General features: G+C 55.5%; 1 protein-coding gene and 1 long non-coding RNA gene across 3 annotated transcripts in view; one reads left to right on the top strand and one right to left on the bottom strand.

Annotated features, from left to right (window-relative positions):
- The window catches only part of LOC125922558 (uncharacterized), a 92,470-nt gene that overhangs the window by 20,539 nt on the left and 57,778 nt on the right, over positions 1-14,153 (top strand). The window lies entirely within an intron of this gene.
- Positions 1-14,153, bottom strand: part of NSD2 (nuclear receptor binding SET domain protein 2) — a 77,433-nt gene that overhangs the window by 24,122 nt on the left and 39,158 nt on the right. The window contains exons 5-9 of one of the 2 annotated variants that reach the window (XM_049630160.1): positions 12,215-12,359; positions 9,513-9,631; positions 7,277-7,358; positions 6,019-6,140; positions 2,309-3,409 (exon numbers count right to left, since the gene is read on the bottom strand). In XM_049630160.1, coding sequence (XP_049486117.1) covers positions 3,347-3,409; positions 6,019-6,140; positions 7,277-7,358; positions 9,513-9,631; positions 12,215-12,359 — 531 coding nt within the window. In that variant the 3' untranslated portion in view covers positions 2,309-3,346. Of the gene's footprint in view, positions 1-2,308; positions 3,410-6,018; positions 6,141-7,276; positions 7,359-9,512; positions 9,632-12,214; positions 12,360-14,153 lie in introns of those variants that run through there. The other variant, XM_049630159.1, reaches the window with a different exon arrangement.

Here is a 14,153-nt window from a genome sequence, read left to right as displayed (position 1 = left end):
GATTTTTAAAGGCTGAACGTAACGGTTCTAAAAGCGTGGAACGCTACCGCCCACACGAAGTAGAAAGAGGCCTCACCAGGCCGCACACGAAGTCTACCTGATCAGAACCACCTTAAAATGGACTTAACAACCTAAAGGGGCTAAACGTGGTCGAGAAGCGTTAGGTCAGAAACCAAGCGAGAAAGGAACCCAGAAGACCTGCCCACGTACGGACGTCTGCCCTTTCCGACAGGAGCACGGCCTCCTCTCCAGCTTGGCCACACGCGGGGCCTCTGGGTCACCAAGCCTCCCCTTTCCGCTGCGCTGGATGCAGCAAATGGAGGACTGGACTCAAAAACGCTCGTGCTGTTACCAAAATGGCACACAAAGTCACCGCTCGTGGTCTCCCACAGCAGGCCCCACACCACTCACATCAGGCTTCGGCCAAGACCCCTCTTCAAGGGCATCCCTTCATCATTTGAGTTTCACATCCACACGTGGGTGCATTTTTTTGTCTTTCGGAACCAGATGCTAACTTACAATCTCAGCTTTATTCTCAGCTTGGGGACAGACCCTTGCTGGGCATGCACGTCACCACCCCCGGGCAAACGCTGGCTCTCCTCACACACTTCTGCTCCCAAATCTTAGGCAGGCAGGTCAGGGCCAAAGAGACCACGGGAGTCCCGATCGGGTCGCTAACGGTTCAGGTCTCACACGGTGCGTGTGGCCTGGCCGGTAACACCCCAATTACGAAAAATCCTGTAACGGCCACTCCCGTCCCACCCCCCCAAACCCTGAACACTTCATCTGAACCCCTTCTGTGCTTGTGCGTGACCTTCCGGCGAAAAGCTCGGCCTCAGACACACATGAAGGCGGGGGACCCCACAGCGATCACCCACGAAGCAGGCTAACCCTTCCTGGAGGGCGGGACAGACAGGACTCGTCCATGCACCGTGCGGGTTCCGTTCACCACACGGAGCATCCTTGTCATGAGGTCCGGCCTACATTTCCTGTTGGTTTTTAGGAGCTAGCTCCCTCTTGAAAAAAACGGGTTATTTTCAGTTGGGAGACAGAGATGTAACAGACACAATTACAAAGAGGGTGTGGAGATGCACCCAAATCCATCACCATCGGAGGCAGACGTTTAACTCTTGTATTAACTCTGGAGGGAGGCCCACATGGGAGACAGAAGCCCCTAACAGGTGCATCAACAGAACGGGAACCTGTACTGCCGATAGGTGCACGTACTTCACGGGACCTCTATCATCGCGGGAAACTTCCAGTCTCAGAACAGCTACAATCTCAACTTTTACATATTCAGACAGCTTTCACCTCTTCCGAATGCCTTGCGCTCCTTCTCGTAGCTACCGCCGCTGACCAGGCACCAGCGTGGGGTAGCAAGATGGGCTGAAGCAATTAAGTGGGGCCGTTAACAACGGTTCTACGTACAAGAAAAGTCACCTCCACAACAAGCAGCTCAAACGGCAAGACTAGAACGTGTTCGGTGTCGTTCTGATCTCTTTACGAAATGAGGGAATTTATGTTTGGTTAGTAGCATAATGGATGTGTATCGTGGCAGACAACCTTCCTTGCCTCCTAAGCTCTTTTCAGAACAGGAGCCCTGTCCACTCACCTTCAGGAAAAGCCGCGGGTGGGAGCGTTCCCCAGCAAGACCGCTGCTGCCATCTGGAGCGGGACGGCTCTGCCCCACGCGGGACCGTCTGCCTCCTGCAGGAGCTGAACACACCTGCCACTGCCTGGCCGCCCGCCTGGTCACTTCCCGACATCCTCGGGGCGGGGGTGGGGGGCGGTGCCTTCCCCCGTGGAGGAACACCGCGTGACCCCCATCCCTGCCCCACCCCACACCCGCCTGTGTCCTCGGCTGACGCCGCTCAGCGGACGTACGGGCCCGTCACCCCGGCAGGCGCCTCAACGGGGAGGAAAGCCCCTGCTCTCCGGCTGACTTCTGGCGCCCCCGGCGCAGGCTGGGAGCCGGCCGGCCATCTACGCAAAAGTCACCGCGCTACAGTTTCAAACGGGCTCGACCTCGCTTGCGATAGTTTCCTGAACCGGGCCACTCCTACACGACCTTCCTTCGCACCTTCCGATTTCGTAACGAGTTCTCCGCCAGCCCTGCCCACACTCACGTCCGGGCCTCCCGCCGCGTCCGAGCAGAGCCACCCGCCCAGCGCTCAGCCACAGTCTAGCGCCCGGCCGTGCTCCTCAGACCCAGCGTCTGCCACTCGACCCCCACGTGCACGGGGCAGTCAGGAGGAGAGCTCTTCATGCCAGAGCAGAATTTATACTTTGGGATAAAAATGGAATGATGGAGATTTTATTGTTTTTATTGTTATAACCATTATTGTCACAATAGCGAACCACCGAGTCCCTGCAAGGCGTCAGGTACCCCAAGTGTTTTACATGCGTTACAGTACTTAACGGTTAGAACACAAGTATTAGTCAGAAACTTCCATTAAAGGTAGAACGCGTGTGAAGAGTGTGCTGGGAATGACCGAGGGCTCCTAACACGGTAACGTCAACAGCAGTCCTGCCTCCGGGAGCTGAGGGGCAAGGGTGGCCTGTGCCCCTCCATGCAGGCATGCGGACGCCCCGGGGTAGGACGGCGGGCGACACCCAACACTCAGTCATGTAATGTGACAGCTGACGTCCTACAAAAGCAACCGATTAAGCTGTGGTTGTAAATAACCTGATCGAGGTATCCCCAAGATACTGGTCGCTGCATCAAAAGAGTTAAATGGCTCGTATGATACTGAAAATGAGATTCTTCCTACAAATTCAGTGTCTAGTGTCATAGTAAAACTGTGTAGTAAAAAAAGGACAGAACCGAAACCCTTCCTGCCTTCGGTGTTGGAAAGCGGTTTCGTGTCTACAGTGCTGAGTGCATTCCAGCTGGCAACGGGGCAGCTGACGCGGGCTCCTCCTACTGTGTGCGGCTCGCTCTCTCTCCGGCGGTGCGGGCACCGGCAGTGTTCGGGACAAACTCGGTAAGTCATGAGCCAGAGGACGAGGGTGGCCTCTAGCAAGGCCAGCCCCTTCGGCGCGGCGTCCTCGTCGCAGGCCCAGGGCAGCCCCGTGTGGCGGGCGTCCCTTCGGCCTGACATCTACGCGGACCGCTGCGGGAGGAGTGTGCCTCTATCGTGAGATGAGCGGGATCGGGTAAATGGCCTTGCCTGGGCATCTTACCTTGCTCTTAAAATTTGTTATCTGTTCTCTTCATTTGTGTGTGTTATTAATACCAGTAAAATCAGATTGTCACACATCTTCCATAAAATGACTGGGGCACGAGTGTCACTGAGTGCGTGCGTGGACGTGCCACCTGCAGCAGGCGTCTGGAATATTACAGCATTTAAGTGCGGTACGGGGCAGCTGGGTTCACATCCGACTTGGCCGATGTGGGCTCCCGTAAAAGCTGTTACCAGTGAAGGCGAAAGAGGTAAGAATTTGCTCTACTAAGGGAATAAGAAACGAGGTTACAAGACACTGAAATCACGTTAACTCCCTCACAGGCCTTTGTCACGCAAGTGTGCGATCTCCGTCTATTCTCTTCATCGTCTCACCATCAGGGCGACGAAGCACTTGGTAGCAGTCATTCCGATATAAGTTTTATTTCCCACGTTTACCTTTTTTGAGAAGAGTTTAAACCACGAGTGACCTAAGAGATCTTGAAACACCAGCTCTGTGACCAGCCCTTATTCCAATCAAGGGTGACAAAAGTAGGAAGGAGAAGCAGCAACGGGTGCGTGGCCCCAGGGAGGGCCGCTCAGCGCAGACCGCAGCCCCACGGGGCCTGACTCCCTGCGCCCCCGGACCAGGTCTGCACGGTGCTTCTGTAACGCACCCTGCGCCTCCTGCTCCCGAAGGCGGCCAGCACAAGTACGCCGTGAACGCGTGCTGTGGCTCTGGAGCGTCAACACATAACAGACAAGGCTTTTCGTTCACCCGAAGTGGTTTTAATGAACAACGTAATCCTGTGAAAATTAGCTCTAATGGAAGGCTCCTGCAAGCCACGCAGAAGTGGCCTGACATCAAAGGCCTGGTGGTTTAAACGCTGTTGGATAAGGAGCTGAATGCACGTGATGGGAACTATGTATCGCCTTCAAAATGCAGGAAGGTATAGGATTATAATGTAGTTAATATAGAATATAAACATAATTAATAAACTAACCACTTCTAAAGTCCCAAAGAATTAAGAATCAGTTAAGTCTACTGATTATAAAATGCTTCCTCTAAGTCTCCCCGAGTTCAGAACAAATGTCTAAACCGGGAAGACCACACTCACCCTGGTTACAATGAGAGTCAGGCTGCCCGACCCTAACCACCCCCCGCTCCCCACCCCCACCCTCCACCCCCCGCACCTCCCTGCCCTGGGCCAGGGGGCCCCTGAGCCCAGGCCTCTGACTTGTACAGCTTCTGACCAGGAATGACAGAGAAGATTTCAGCAGCCTCAGCGCCTTGCCTTTGATTGGATCTGACGATGGTCTAAGTAAAAACTCAACTGAATGGTGGATCAGAATGCGATGACAGAAAAAAAAAAAAAAAACCCATTAAAAATCTTTTTACATATAAAAGCCGACTTTAAGCAAAAGGGATCTACGGACCTGAAACTTTTTATTTTTAGTATTCTTTTTCTTTGGGATGGGAATCCTCATTTTTAAAAATTCTTTACAACACTAATCATAATTCCGACAAGAAAAAAGGAAAAAGGAAAAAAAATCTGTATAGAATTGGTCTCTTCCACGTTTCAATCAGCCCCCCGGAAGGTTAGTGAGTGCCTACTGCATTTTCGTGAATGTGCCCGAACAGAAGAGAGGTCTAGTCCCCTGCGCACATCAGATGGCAAGGAAGTTCCAGTCCCGCGCACGTGAGCAGCCCCCACCGCTACTGGTGCTGAGTCCCCAGAAAAGACCCCTCTCCGGGTGGCTCTCTGCACCCGCACCCCATCGGACTGCCCGCTGCCTGGGCCCCCGAGGACACCTCACAGGGGAGGGGCCCCCCCGTCTAAAGGGAGGAAGCAGCCGAGGCTGAGAGACAGTGACCGTGGCAGGGGCCGGGTCACAAGGGCCACCTTGTCACCCAACAGGGCGAGGGGCTACTACCTTGTTCGAAAAAGCCCAAAGTTAGCAAGTCCTCATAAATGTTCTAAAAACAGGCCTCCTGTCTACAGTGAGGACGAGAGGCCCCCAGGAAACAAAACAACAAGGAATTAAAACTGGAATAGAAGCTCCTCGGGTAGTCACTAGAATCGGGAATCCAGAGCCCCCTCTGGACAAAAAGTGCTACGCTTGCATTCTGAGGCTGTTTTTTTGTTTTGGTTTTAGAGTGGCAAAGACTTTAGATTTGATGACGAAGTCCAGATGTCATGATACAAGGGTGGGAACAGCCTCAGAGAGCTGTCACTCTGCTTCTGTGTGTTCTGCAAATCCAGAAAATAGAGGAGTCGTATTACCATGGTAGCTGTGACTCACCTCCACACTCAAGTACCTAAGAATATGCCAGAATTTAAAGGACCAAAACCAGGGAACGCGGGAGGACATTCCTCCGGGAGCCCAGGTCCAAAAGCCGCTGAGAGGCGCCACGGCAGGTAAGCCGCCCTTCTTCCCGCCCGAGGTGGGTGAGTGCACGACGGCCAGGGTCAGCTCGAGTGACACAGCGCGTCGTGCCAGGGCCAGAGCGGGCTTGCGGTGACGTGGGCCAGGTTACAATGTGAGGGCTACACGGAGCACAACGTTCCAGAGACAGACTGCGAGAACAACTGCACTACGTCCAGACCGGAGCACATGCACGCCCGCCTGTGCATACTCTGCGTGCATGCGTGTCTGTGGCGCTCACGGAGGCTGAAGTCGTCGCTTCTTCCGCCTCCGACTCGCCCAGAGTTTAAATGACCTGAGACTCACCTACGTTCGCCTGTGGCCAACACCAGTGTCACGCGTGTCAAGTCTGACTCACTGGTGCTTCCACCTGGGCAACTAAATGGCCTTCACGTGAACGCCACAGTTAACGCTAGGATTATGATTTTACCTCATTCTCAGTTAGGGACGCAGAAGGAGATGAACTTTTGCTAAAAGGAGCGCACGACGCTGCTGCAGACGCCCGATTTCGCTTCTTCAGTGGTTTGCATGCGTCAGACAGGTGTTTCGTTGCTGTAAGACAATTTTGGTTTGTAGAGTAAAACTTGAAGTCTTCCGCCCTCCATCTCCTTCTCTCCTGCTTTAAAATCACCCCCCCCAGTAAGTGAGGTTCTAGAGATAAACTTCCCGGGCCGCTTTGTGACACTAAAGGCTTAACTTTTTACCGCGAAAAAACCTCACTCTAAACAAGGGCGGACTGTACAGTGAGCCCCACTGTCCCCCTGCCTGGCCCCCGAATCCATCAACCTGGGGCCCAGAAGGCTCCATCCACGCCTAGTTTCACGTCCCCCTGGCCACGTTCTTCTGGCGTACATTCCACACCCCGTTTCACCTGTAAAAAGCTCAGTACGTGTCTCTGAGACAAAGTCTTCAATACAAGCACCACACCGCGACACCTTTCTTACAAGTAACACTCGATCCCTTCGTATCATCAAACAGCCACTCAGTGTTCAAACTGCTCGTAAACGTCTTCCCTCCGACAGTCTATTTAACCGAGTTTTAAAAACCAGCACAGCACTTGCTGCGAAATAAGGGAAATGAATCCATTTCCAACCCCCACTCCTCCCGTGAATGTTTCCTTTCCTAGGTACGAGCTGGGAGATGGTAAACCCCCTGTGATAAACTATCAGATACGATAAAACGATAGTGAGAAGGCAAGGCGGCCCGACTCCCCCTTCGATGTTTTGACGGTTACTTTTCACAAACATGCAAAGCCAGTTTTCAACGCGTGAAAGGGAAACAACCAGTCACGACTTTTACTTCCGCTAATGCAGTAAGTGAAGGACCGGCTCCTAAGAAGGGGTGGAATCTACAGCAACAGCTGGCACCAGCAAGTTAGAAACGTGGATGTTCCTGGTTTAAGGAACTTTTCTAGCAGCATTTTAAACTGAAAATGAAGCCCAACGGAAATCAGTAGAAAAATAACTTCAATAAAACGCAGCTGGATCATTCGAACAACTTACACATTCGAGCAGTTGATCTTTCAGCTGTGCGAGAACGTCCCTCCACCTTATCCTTGGACCCTGGGCCGTCAGAGCCCCGGGCTCCCCGGACCCTGGCCCAGCCCAGCTCCCCGTCCGTCCACCTGCAGCCCACCAGGCGCCTGGAAGGGCCTGCCAACAAGGAAGAAGCGCTAATGCCCACATTACCTGCCTGGCTCTTCAGCGAGGTGGCGGCCTCCATGGCCTTGCAAGAACCTGTTCGGGCCGTCTTGTCACTCGCCGTCTCTCTCTGTTGTTAAACACGAGAAACAGGAGAACAAGAGGAAGGGAAGAAATGTGACGTGAAACGACATGGGTGGCTGAAACGTGCGACAGAAAGGTCTTCCTCTGGAGATGGGCTCCACGCGCGCCAGGAGGGGGACCCCGCCTCACCCCTCTCCACTCTGCCATCTGCTGGGACAAGGGGGCCAGCGGGGCCGCGCCTCACGACCTAACGGTCATGCTGCCGAGACTCTTCACGTGAGCGGCATTCGCTGTGCTACTCAAATCTGCCTCTGAATTCAAAGTGGAGTCGGGGGTCCGCCCCCCAGGCTGTCCCGTGAACCTGAAGGGGCCCCGGGTCAGTGCCGATGTCACCGTGCTGACCCCCCACTCGGAGGGGCCCCGACTCGGAGACCAGCTCCAGGTGAAATTCACAAAGGTCATCCGCAAAGCACGTTTCACCACCGAGAGACTCCACCCAAAAACACGGTACCGGGACCGTTTTTGCCTAGCACTCGGAACCAGAAGCAGGAGTAGACAACCTCTCCTGACAGCCCCAGGGGCCAGGGGACCGGGTCACAGGACTGTGCAAAAGGGAACAGGCGCACGGGGCGGCACCTGGCGCATCCAGGGCTCCACGTGTTGGGAATTCTGTAGGACGCGCTTACTCAGATTGATAACTAAACCCGGGGAGACACCACTACTCTCTTTGTTTGCTATTTCCTGAGCTATCAGCTAATCAAACATTTCTACCTAGCTATTTAATGCGAGTTTTGATATTTCAAATGTCCAGGGCCACACATTTTTTTAAGGTAAATATGAAATGCAAATATTTCAAAGCAACCGAGGTCACTACGATTGCCAGCAAAGGGCTGCTCTAACACCAGGTGGCCAGAGGGCACAGTCACCACACGCAGTGCAGCGACTCAAGGTGAACGTTACCTATCTCAGCACTGGACACTTGACAGGTGCCCCAGAAGAGGCCCTGGTGGCCAGACACACTGGGCAGGGCCCGTGTGCCCCCTGAACTTCAAAAGCAGCTTTGAAGTAACGGGGGCGCCCACGTGGCTCAGTCGGTTGAGTGTCCGACTCTTGGTTTCAGCTCAGGTCGTAACCTTGCGGTTTGTGGGATCCAGTCCCGTGCTGGGCTCTACGCTGATGGCTGGAGCCTGCTTGGGGCTCTCTCCCTCTCTCTCAAAATAAATACATAAACAATTTTTTTTTAACGTTCAAAAAAGAGAAAGAAGACAGAAGATGTGGTGGCCGCATATTTACGCTTCAACGATATGCGGAATTCACTTTCCATTCCAAAAATACAGCAAAACAATAAAGGAGCCTCTTAGGTTAGAAGATGGTATGAGCCTTTACTCAAAACCGTAAGTGCACAACTGCTCTGTCACAACTATCGCTAAACAGCTTTACGCTAAGACATAAGATGCAAAGCCTGCTGGGGCACCTGGGTGGCTCGGTCGGTTGGGCGTCCGACTTCGGCTCAGGTCACGATCTCGCGGTCCGTGAGTTTGAGCCCCGCGTCGGGCTCTGTGCTGACAACTCAGAGCCTGGAGCCTGTTTCACATTCTGGGTCTCCCTCTCTGCCCCTCCCCCGCTTCCACTCTCTCTCTCAAAAATAAATAAACTTAAAAAAATAATTAAGGGCGCCTCGGTGGCTCTGTCGGTTAAGCGTCCGACTTCGGCTCAGGTCACGATCTCGCGGTCCGTGAGTTCGAGCCCCGCGTCGGGCTCAGAGCCTGGAGCCTGTTTCAGATTCTGTGTCTCCCTCTCTCTGACCTTCCCCCATTCATGCTCTGTCTCTCTCTGTCTCAAAAATGAATAAACGTTAAAAAAAAAAAAAAAATTTAAAGATGCAAAGCCTGTTTACGCTCCCGGTTCGTGGAGCTCACTGGACGTGTGAGCCAGTTTCCATAAATGACACTGAGTCATAAAGCACATTGGAAAAGGCTCACGCTCCCTGCAAGCATGAGCACCGTACGCCAGGTGGGAGAATCCACCGTCTCTCTAGCTACGTGGACCCTGGCCAGGCAGACTCGGCCCCCTGATGCACGTTCGACACCCACTGAGCACCACCCCAGAGGAAGGCCTCCTGCCTCCCACAGGCATCCACTGAAGAGTCACACGGGAGGGCCACAGTCCTCCAGCCTGGACAAACCCGGGGTGCAGTTACCTTCCGGAGACCGTGCTTGTCGGTCCTGAGTCTTTTCCTGGGTGCGTCTTCTATTTCAACGTCTTCAGGAGGGTCCTGGGTCCTCTTGGTATGGTTTCTTTTTTTCCCATTTATGTTACCTTGGAACAGAGAATGGGCGAAACTGACATGAAAAGCACTCCACGAGCCACCCTCCAAAGCACTGCTCCCCCAGCCGGGGCACTCTGCACCAACCCAGCCCAGGAGGGTCTCCTGCAGGGCCGTCGGTTCCCAGGGCCCAAGAATTGAGGACCAAACCTCTCTGCATTCTGCACACGTAACATCGAATACTGGAGAACGCTTACCTAATCTACAGATTATTACATTGGTATTTCTCACGATAACATTTTAATGTACTAGAGCATTAAATGTAAACATAACCCAGGAGTTTACTAACACTCAAAGATGGAGGAATTTAAGTGGAACTTTAGAAAGGACACAACTTGCTACTTTTTATACATTTCCTTAAAGAAGCATGTTGGGTAGCAGCAACACTGCTGCGGTGTCTGCAAACCAAGGGTTTTCTACCAGCGGTTTGTGCCAATTACGTGTTCCCACGAATATCAACTAATCCAAGTCTTAACGTGTTCAAACAGTACTGACCTAGAAAAGTGAGACATAAGGTAATCTTACGGTGCAGTAAGAATTCGCAGTGCAAATTCTAGAGAGGTGATTAATTTGAACAGGCCGATGTTGATTTCAAACGCAAACCCAGCATTTCCGTTTGCATGACTCTCTTACAGAGGTGCAGGGCTTACCCCTGGACCGTCCGGGAAAAACATCCTGTGGGAGGGCAGCGCTATCCTCAAACCTTCCTACCAGGCGGGACAGAGCCCTCGGGCCAGGAGTGTGGCGCCCAGCAGGAGGTCACCCCGGGCCGGGGCAGACCCGAGCACAGAGCTGAGCGGCCGGGCAGTCCCGGGACGGCGTCAGCCGGCCCCCTCCCGGCCACGGCACCGTGGGCTGCTGTGGCGGCACAGGAGAGGTGTGCCCGTGGAGCTGTGGGGGCGGTGGCGGCTGCTAGGAGGCCGTCCCCACGCCACCGGCACAGGGCACCGCCAGCTCGGCCTGCCGCAGCCTCCACCGCCCGGCGTGCCCAGCCTCCTCGCACGTGCCCACTGAGCCACAGACACCCGCTAGCAGCAGCCGCCATCCGGCGGCTCACCTTCACACAGGTGAGGTGGGGCCGCAGTCCTCGCGGAAGACGTCCCCTGGGCCCGAAATGACACAGCAGGGGCTTCGTACACAGGTAAGCAACGTGGGCATCCGCCTGACTTCCTCACACTGAGGCCGTGGCACAGCTTGTCCCACAAACACAGTCCGCCCGCCATCTTGGTTACCGGCACGGGGGCCCCGATGGGGAGGCCGGAGGGCCCCCAGGACAAGCACACGCTGGACACACACACAGAGGAGACCAGCCCTGCCCCCCCGTCTAAACACTCGGTAGCCGTCCCAAGTGACCACACACGACCCACAACCACCTGCACACTTACTCCAAGGATAGTTAAATCTGGCTTCAGGAAAACCCGACTCCTTCTTAAGCCAGTCATTGAAAAGGGACACTCCTCTAGATGTAGGGTCGTGACAGAGTCAGGTGATCTTTTGCCTTTTAAAGAAAGTGCATGAATCCAAAATATGCTTACTAGTCTACCTGACAGCATTTGCAACAAATCCTGAACTGGACAAAGTCAGTATTAACACATGAGAGAGTCGATGTGGAGACCCAGAGGCCCTAGAATCAAGATCCTCCGTGAACGAAACAGAAAGGTCTCTAGTGCGTGTGCAATTGGTCAGATGCACCAGTGCTGGTCCAGAAGCACGAGCAGGTGCCCACGAGGAAAGTGCGACTCCTTCTGGCTCTCGCCCCCCTCTAGGGGGTCTTCGAACACTTTACATCTGGCCCCTCCAAAGCTCTTCGGGGCTGAACCTTGAGGTACAGAACTGTTCTGTATTTAAACTGATAACCAACCCATCACACTTATTTTTTACGTTAGAAACGTCGGTTTTCCACAACACGTGTCCAAGCACGCACAGATGACAAATCTGACCGTCGTCACGGTTCCTCCAAAAGCTCACAGTGTTAAGTCTCCCTTCTCTTTCCGTTCACCAATGCAAAGTAGCATTTTTTTGATATTTAAACTGAAGGCCTGTGAAAAACCAGAGGTCACCCACATTTAAGGTCAGTCCACAGTCACCTTCCTCACCCTGCGAGCTCTCCAGCAAAGAGGCCAGGAAGGCCCCCCTGCCTGTAGGGGCAAAGCCCCTTGCGAGGGGCAGGCACAGCCCCTGCTGGGAGGGCAGCCTCGCCAGGGGGGCCACAGGCCACGGTCGGACTCTACCGTGCCACGTAAGCCCGGGCCCCCTTCCTTTGGGCGTCCTCCCCTACACCGCCCCGCCGGCTGCAGGGGTTAGAGCGCCCGCTGCGCTCGGGCACAAGAGCGAGGGGCCCGAGGCCAGACGGAGGGTGACACCGAACGGCTCTCGTGCGATGATGAGGGAAGAGCCCCAGACAGCGGAGGTGGCTTGATCGCGCCCACACACACCCTGGCTGCCGGCACGGGCAGCAAGGACAGGGCTGGGGAGGGCGGCCCCGCCGCCCCCGGGCTCCCAGACCGGGGCTCGGCCGGCCCCACTACGCACACCGCACACCTCAGCAGAGCGCACTCGCTCGGCTCTAGGTTTACCGGAGTCTTCTTCAGACTGGGGAGAGGCCACGAGGGCAAACTTGGTGTTATAGCGCGCCTTCTGCTTCTCGTTGAGCATGTCCCACTGGGAGCCGAGCAGCTCTTTGACCTCCTCGGCCGAGGCGTCCGGGTGCTCTGCGACCACCTGCGGGCACAGCAAGGGCGGGGTGAGAAAACCACACACTGCAGCCCACTGCGGGTCCGTCCGCACCAAGTCCAGGCACGGCCCCCGAGAACCCAGCACGTGGCACACTTACCCCCGCGTCACGGAGCTGTACCCCACAAAAGCTTCAAAGAGAATTAGTGAGGATCTGCTGCTATAACTCGTCAGAAGTTTATAAATGAAAGCAGCGTGGTGAAAACCAGTCAACGGAATTTATGACAACTCAGGAAATGATAAATGGCAAGAGGAAAATACATACTTTCCCCAAATCACTAAAGTATTAGTAAGTTACAATTTTCTAGGCATCCTTGACAAGTCAGCAGTGGGAAAAGTGCCCCGCGAGCGCTACCTGTCAACACGGGGGGGCGGAGGCTTGGCTTGGCTTTCCATGACCCATGACTCGGGCGCGTGGCCTGGATGGATGACACAGGGGACGAGGCAGGAGCACCAGGCCCCATCACCGCCCGGGTCGGCACACAGACACGGCCCTCCAGCCGCGCAGGGGCTGCCTGCGCCAGCACCCCAGAAGCAGGCCAGAAATGTGGACCTCGGGCCCCACTCCGGTCTTCCCCAAGGTCTCCGGGGGACCCAGAGTACCCTGATCAGGTACCCTGAAGCCTGATTCCTGGGCCCGCGGCCTTGGCTGCACGCTAACAACCCGGGGAGTTGGAAAACCTCTGGTGCTCAGGCCACACCGAGGCCGGGTCACGCTCTGGGCCTGACGTGGCTGCTGTGAGGGCTCCCGGGGGCCCCGCTGCACTCCCAAGCTGGAGAGCCACCAGCAGCAGAGGCGCAGAGGCGCAGAGGCTGACAGATCGCGGCCTGCAGGCCAAGCGAGCCCCACCTGCTGTCCTCTGTGTGGTCTATGAACCAGGAATTGATTTTACACCTCTAAATGGTGGGGAAGAACACTTCGTAGCTCGTGACAATTACAGGAAGCTCGGGTATCAGTGCTCCTATCTAGTCTTACTGGAATTCGGCCCCAGGCACCGCCGGAGGCCGCCTTCCGGCCCCGGCAGAGCCCCTTCGAAGGCCTGCTGCCTGATTCTGAGCACTGGCCAGAACGCTCTGGAGCCAGACCCCAGTCGGCACGCGGCACCTGCACTCACAGCGACGCGAACTCGGGTGAGCAGAGGTGTGGTGTCGTCCTCTGCGATGCGGCCACCCCGATCTCCCGCCTGTCCGGCCACCATGGGCCACGTCTGCCCCAAAACGCAGCCCCCACTCACACCACGGTCACCACAGTCGGCTTCCTACAGCCTCCCGTGTCCCCCACTCGTCCCCACGTCCCGGCACGCCTCCGGCTCCCCCAGCCTTGGGCCTCGGAGCACGTGCACCTCCACGTGTGGGTGCACAGCCACCCAGCGCTCTGCGCCCTCCCATCGCAGGGCGCCTCTGGCAACCACAAGTCCAGCCCCGGTGCCCCGTGGGAACTGTCCCCATCCCCACCCTGCCCCCGCCGCGGCCCCACACACACCTGCCCTCCCCTCTCACCTTGGGGGCTCCCTCGGCCTAGGGGCCGGCAGGGTTCTGTCCCGCCCGCCCAGCCTGAGGGATGAGCTCACCAACCCCCACGCTTCAAGCACCGAAGGTCTCAGACCTTCAAGCAGCAGAGCCTTCTGTGCACGGCTCGGACTCACAGGACGCTTGCCTTCTAGAACTCTCCTCTTGAAGATTCCTCAAGATCAGCATATGCATTTGTGGACCCCCCCACCCTATCACCCGCCCCTGAGTACAATGTCCTCAATCAGAATTAATCCTAACAGTGTTCACAGC

The sequence above is a fragment of the Panthera uncia genome, chromosome B1 (assembly GCF_023721935.1).
Source record: "Panthera uncia isolate 11264 chromosome B1, Puncia_PCG_1.0, whole genome shotgun sequence".
NCBI classification, from domain to species: domain Eukaryota; kingdom Metazoa; phylum Chordata; class Mammalia; order Carnivora; family Felidae; genus Panthera; species Panthera uncia.
Note: the sequence above shows the minus strand (reverse complement) of the source record. Positions and strands in the feature narration are given on the sequence as shown.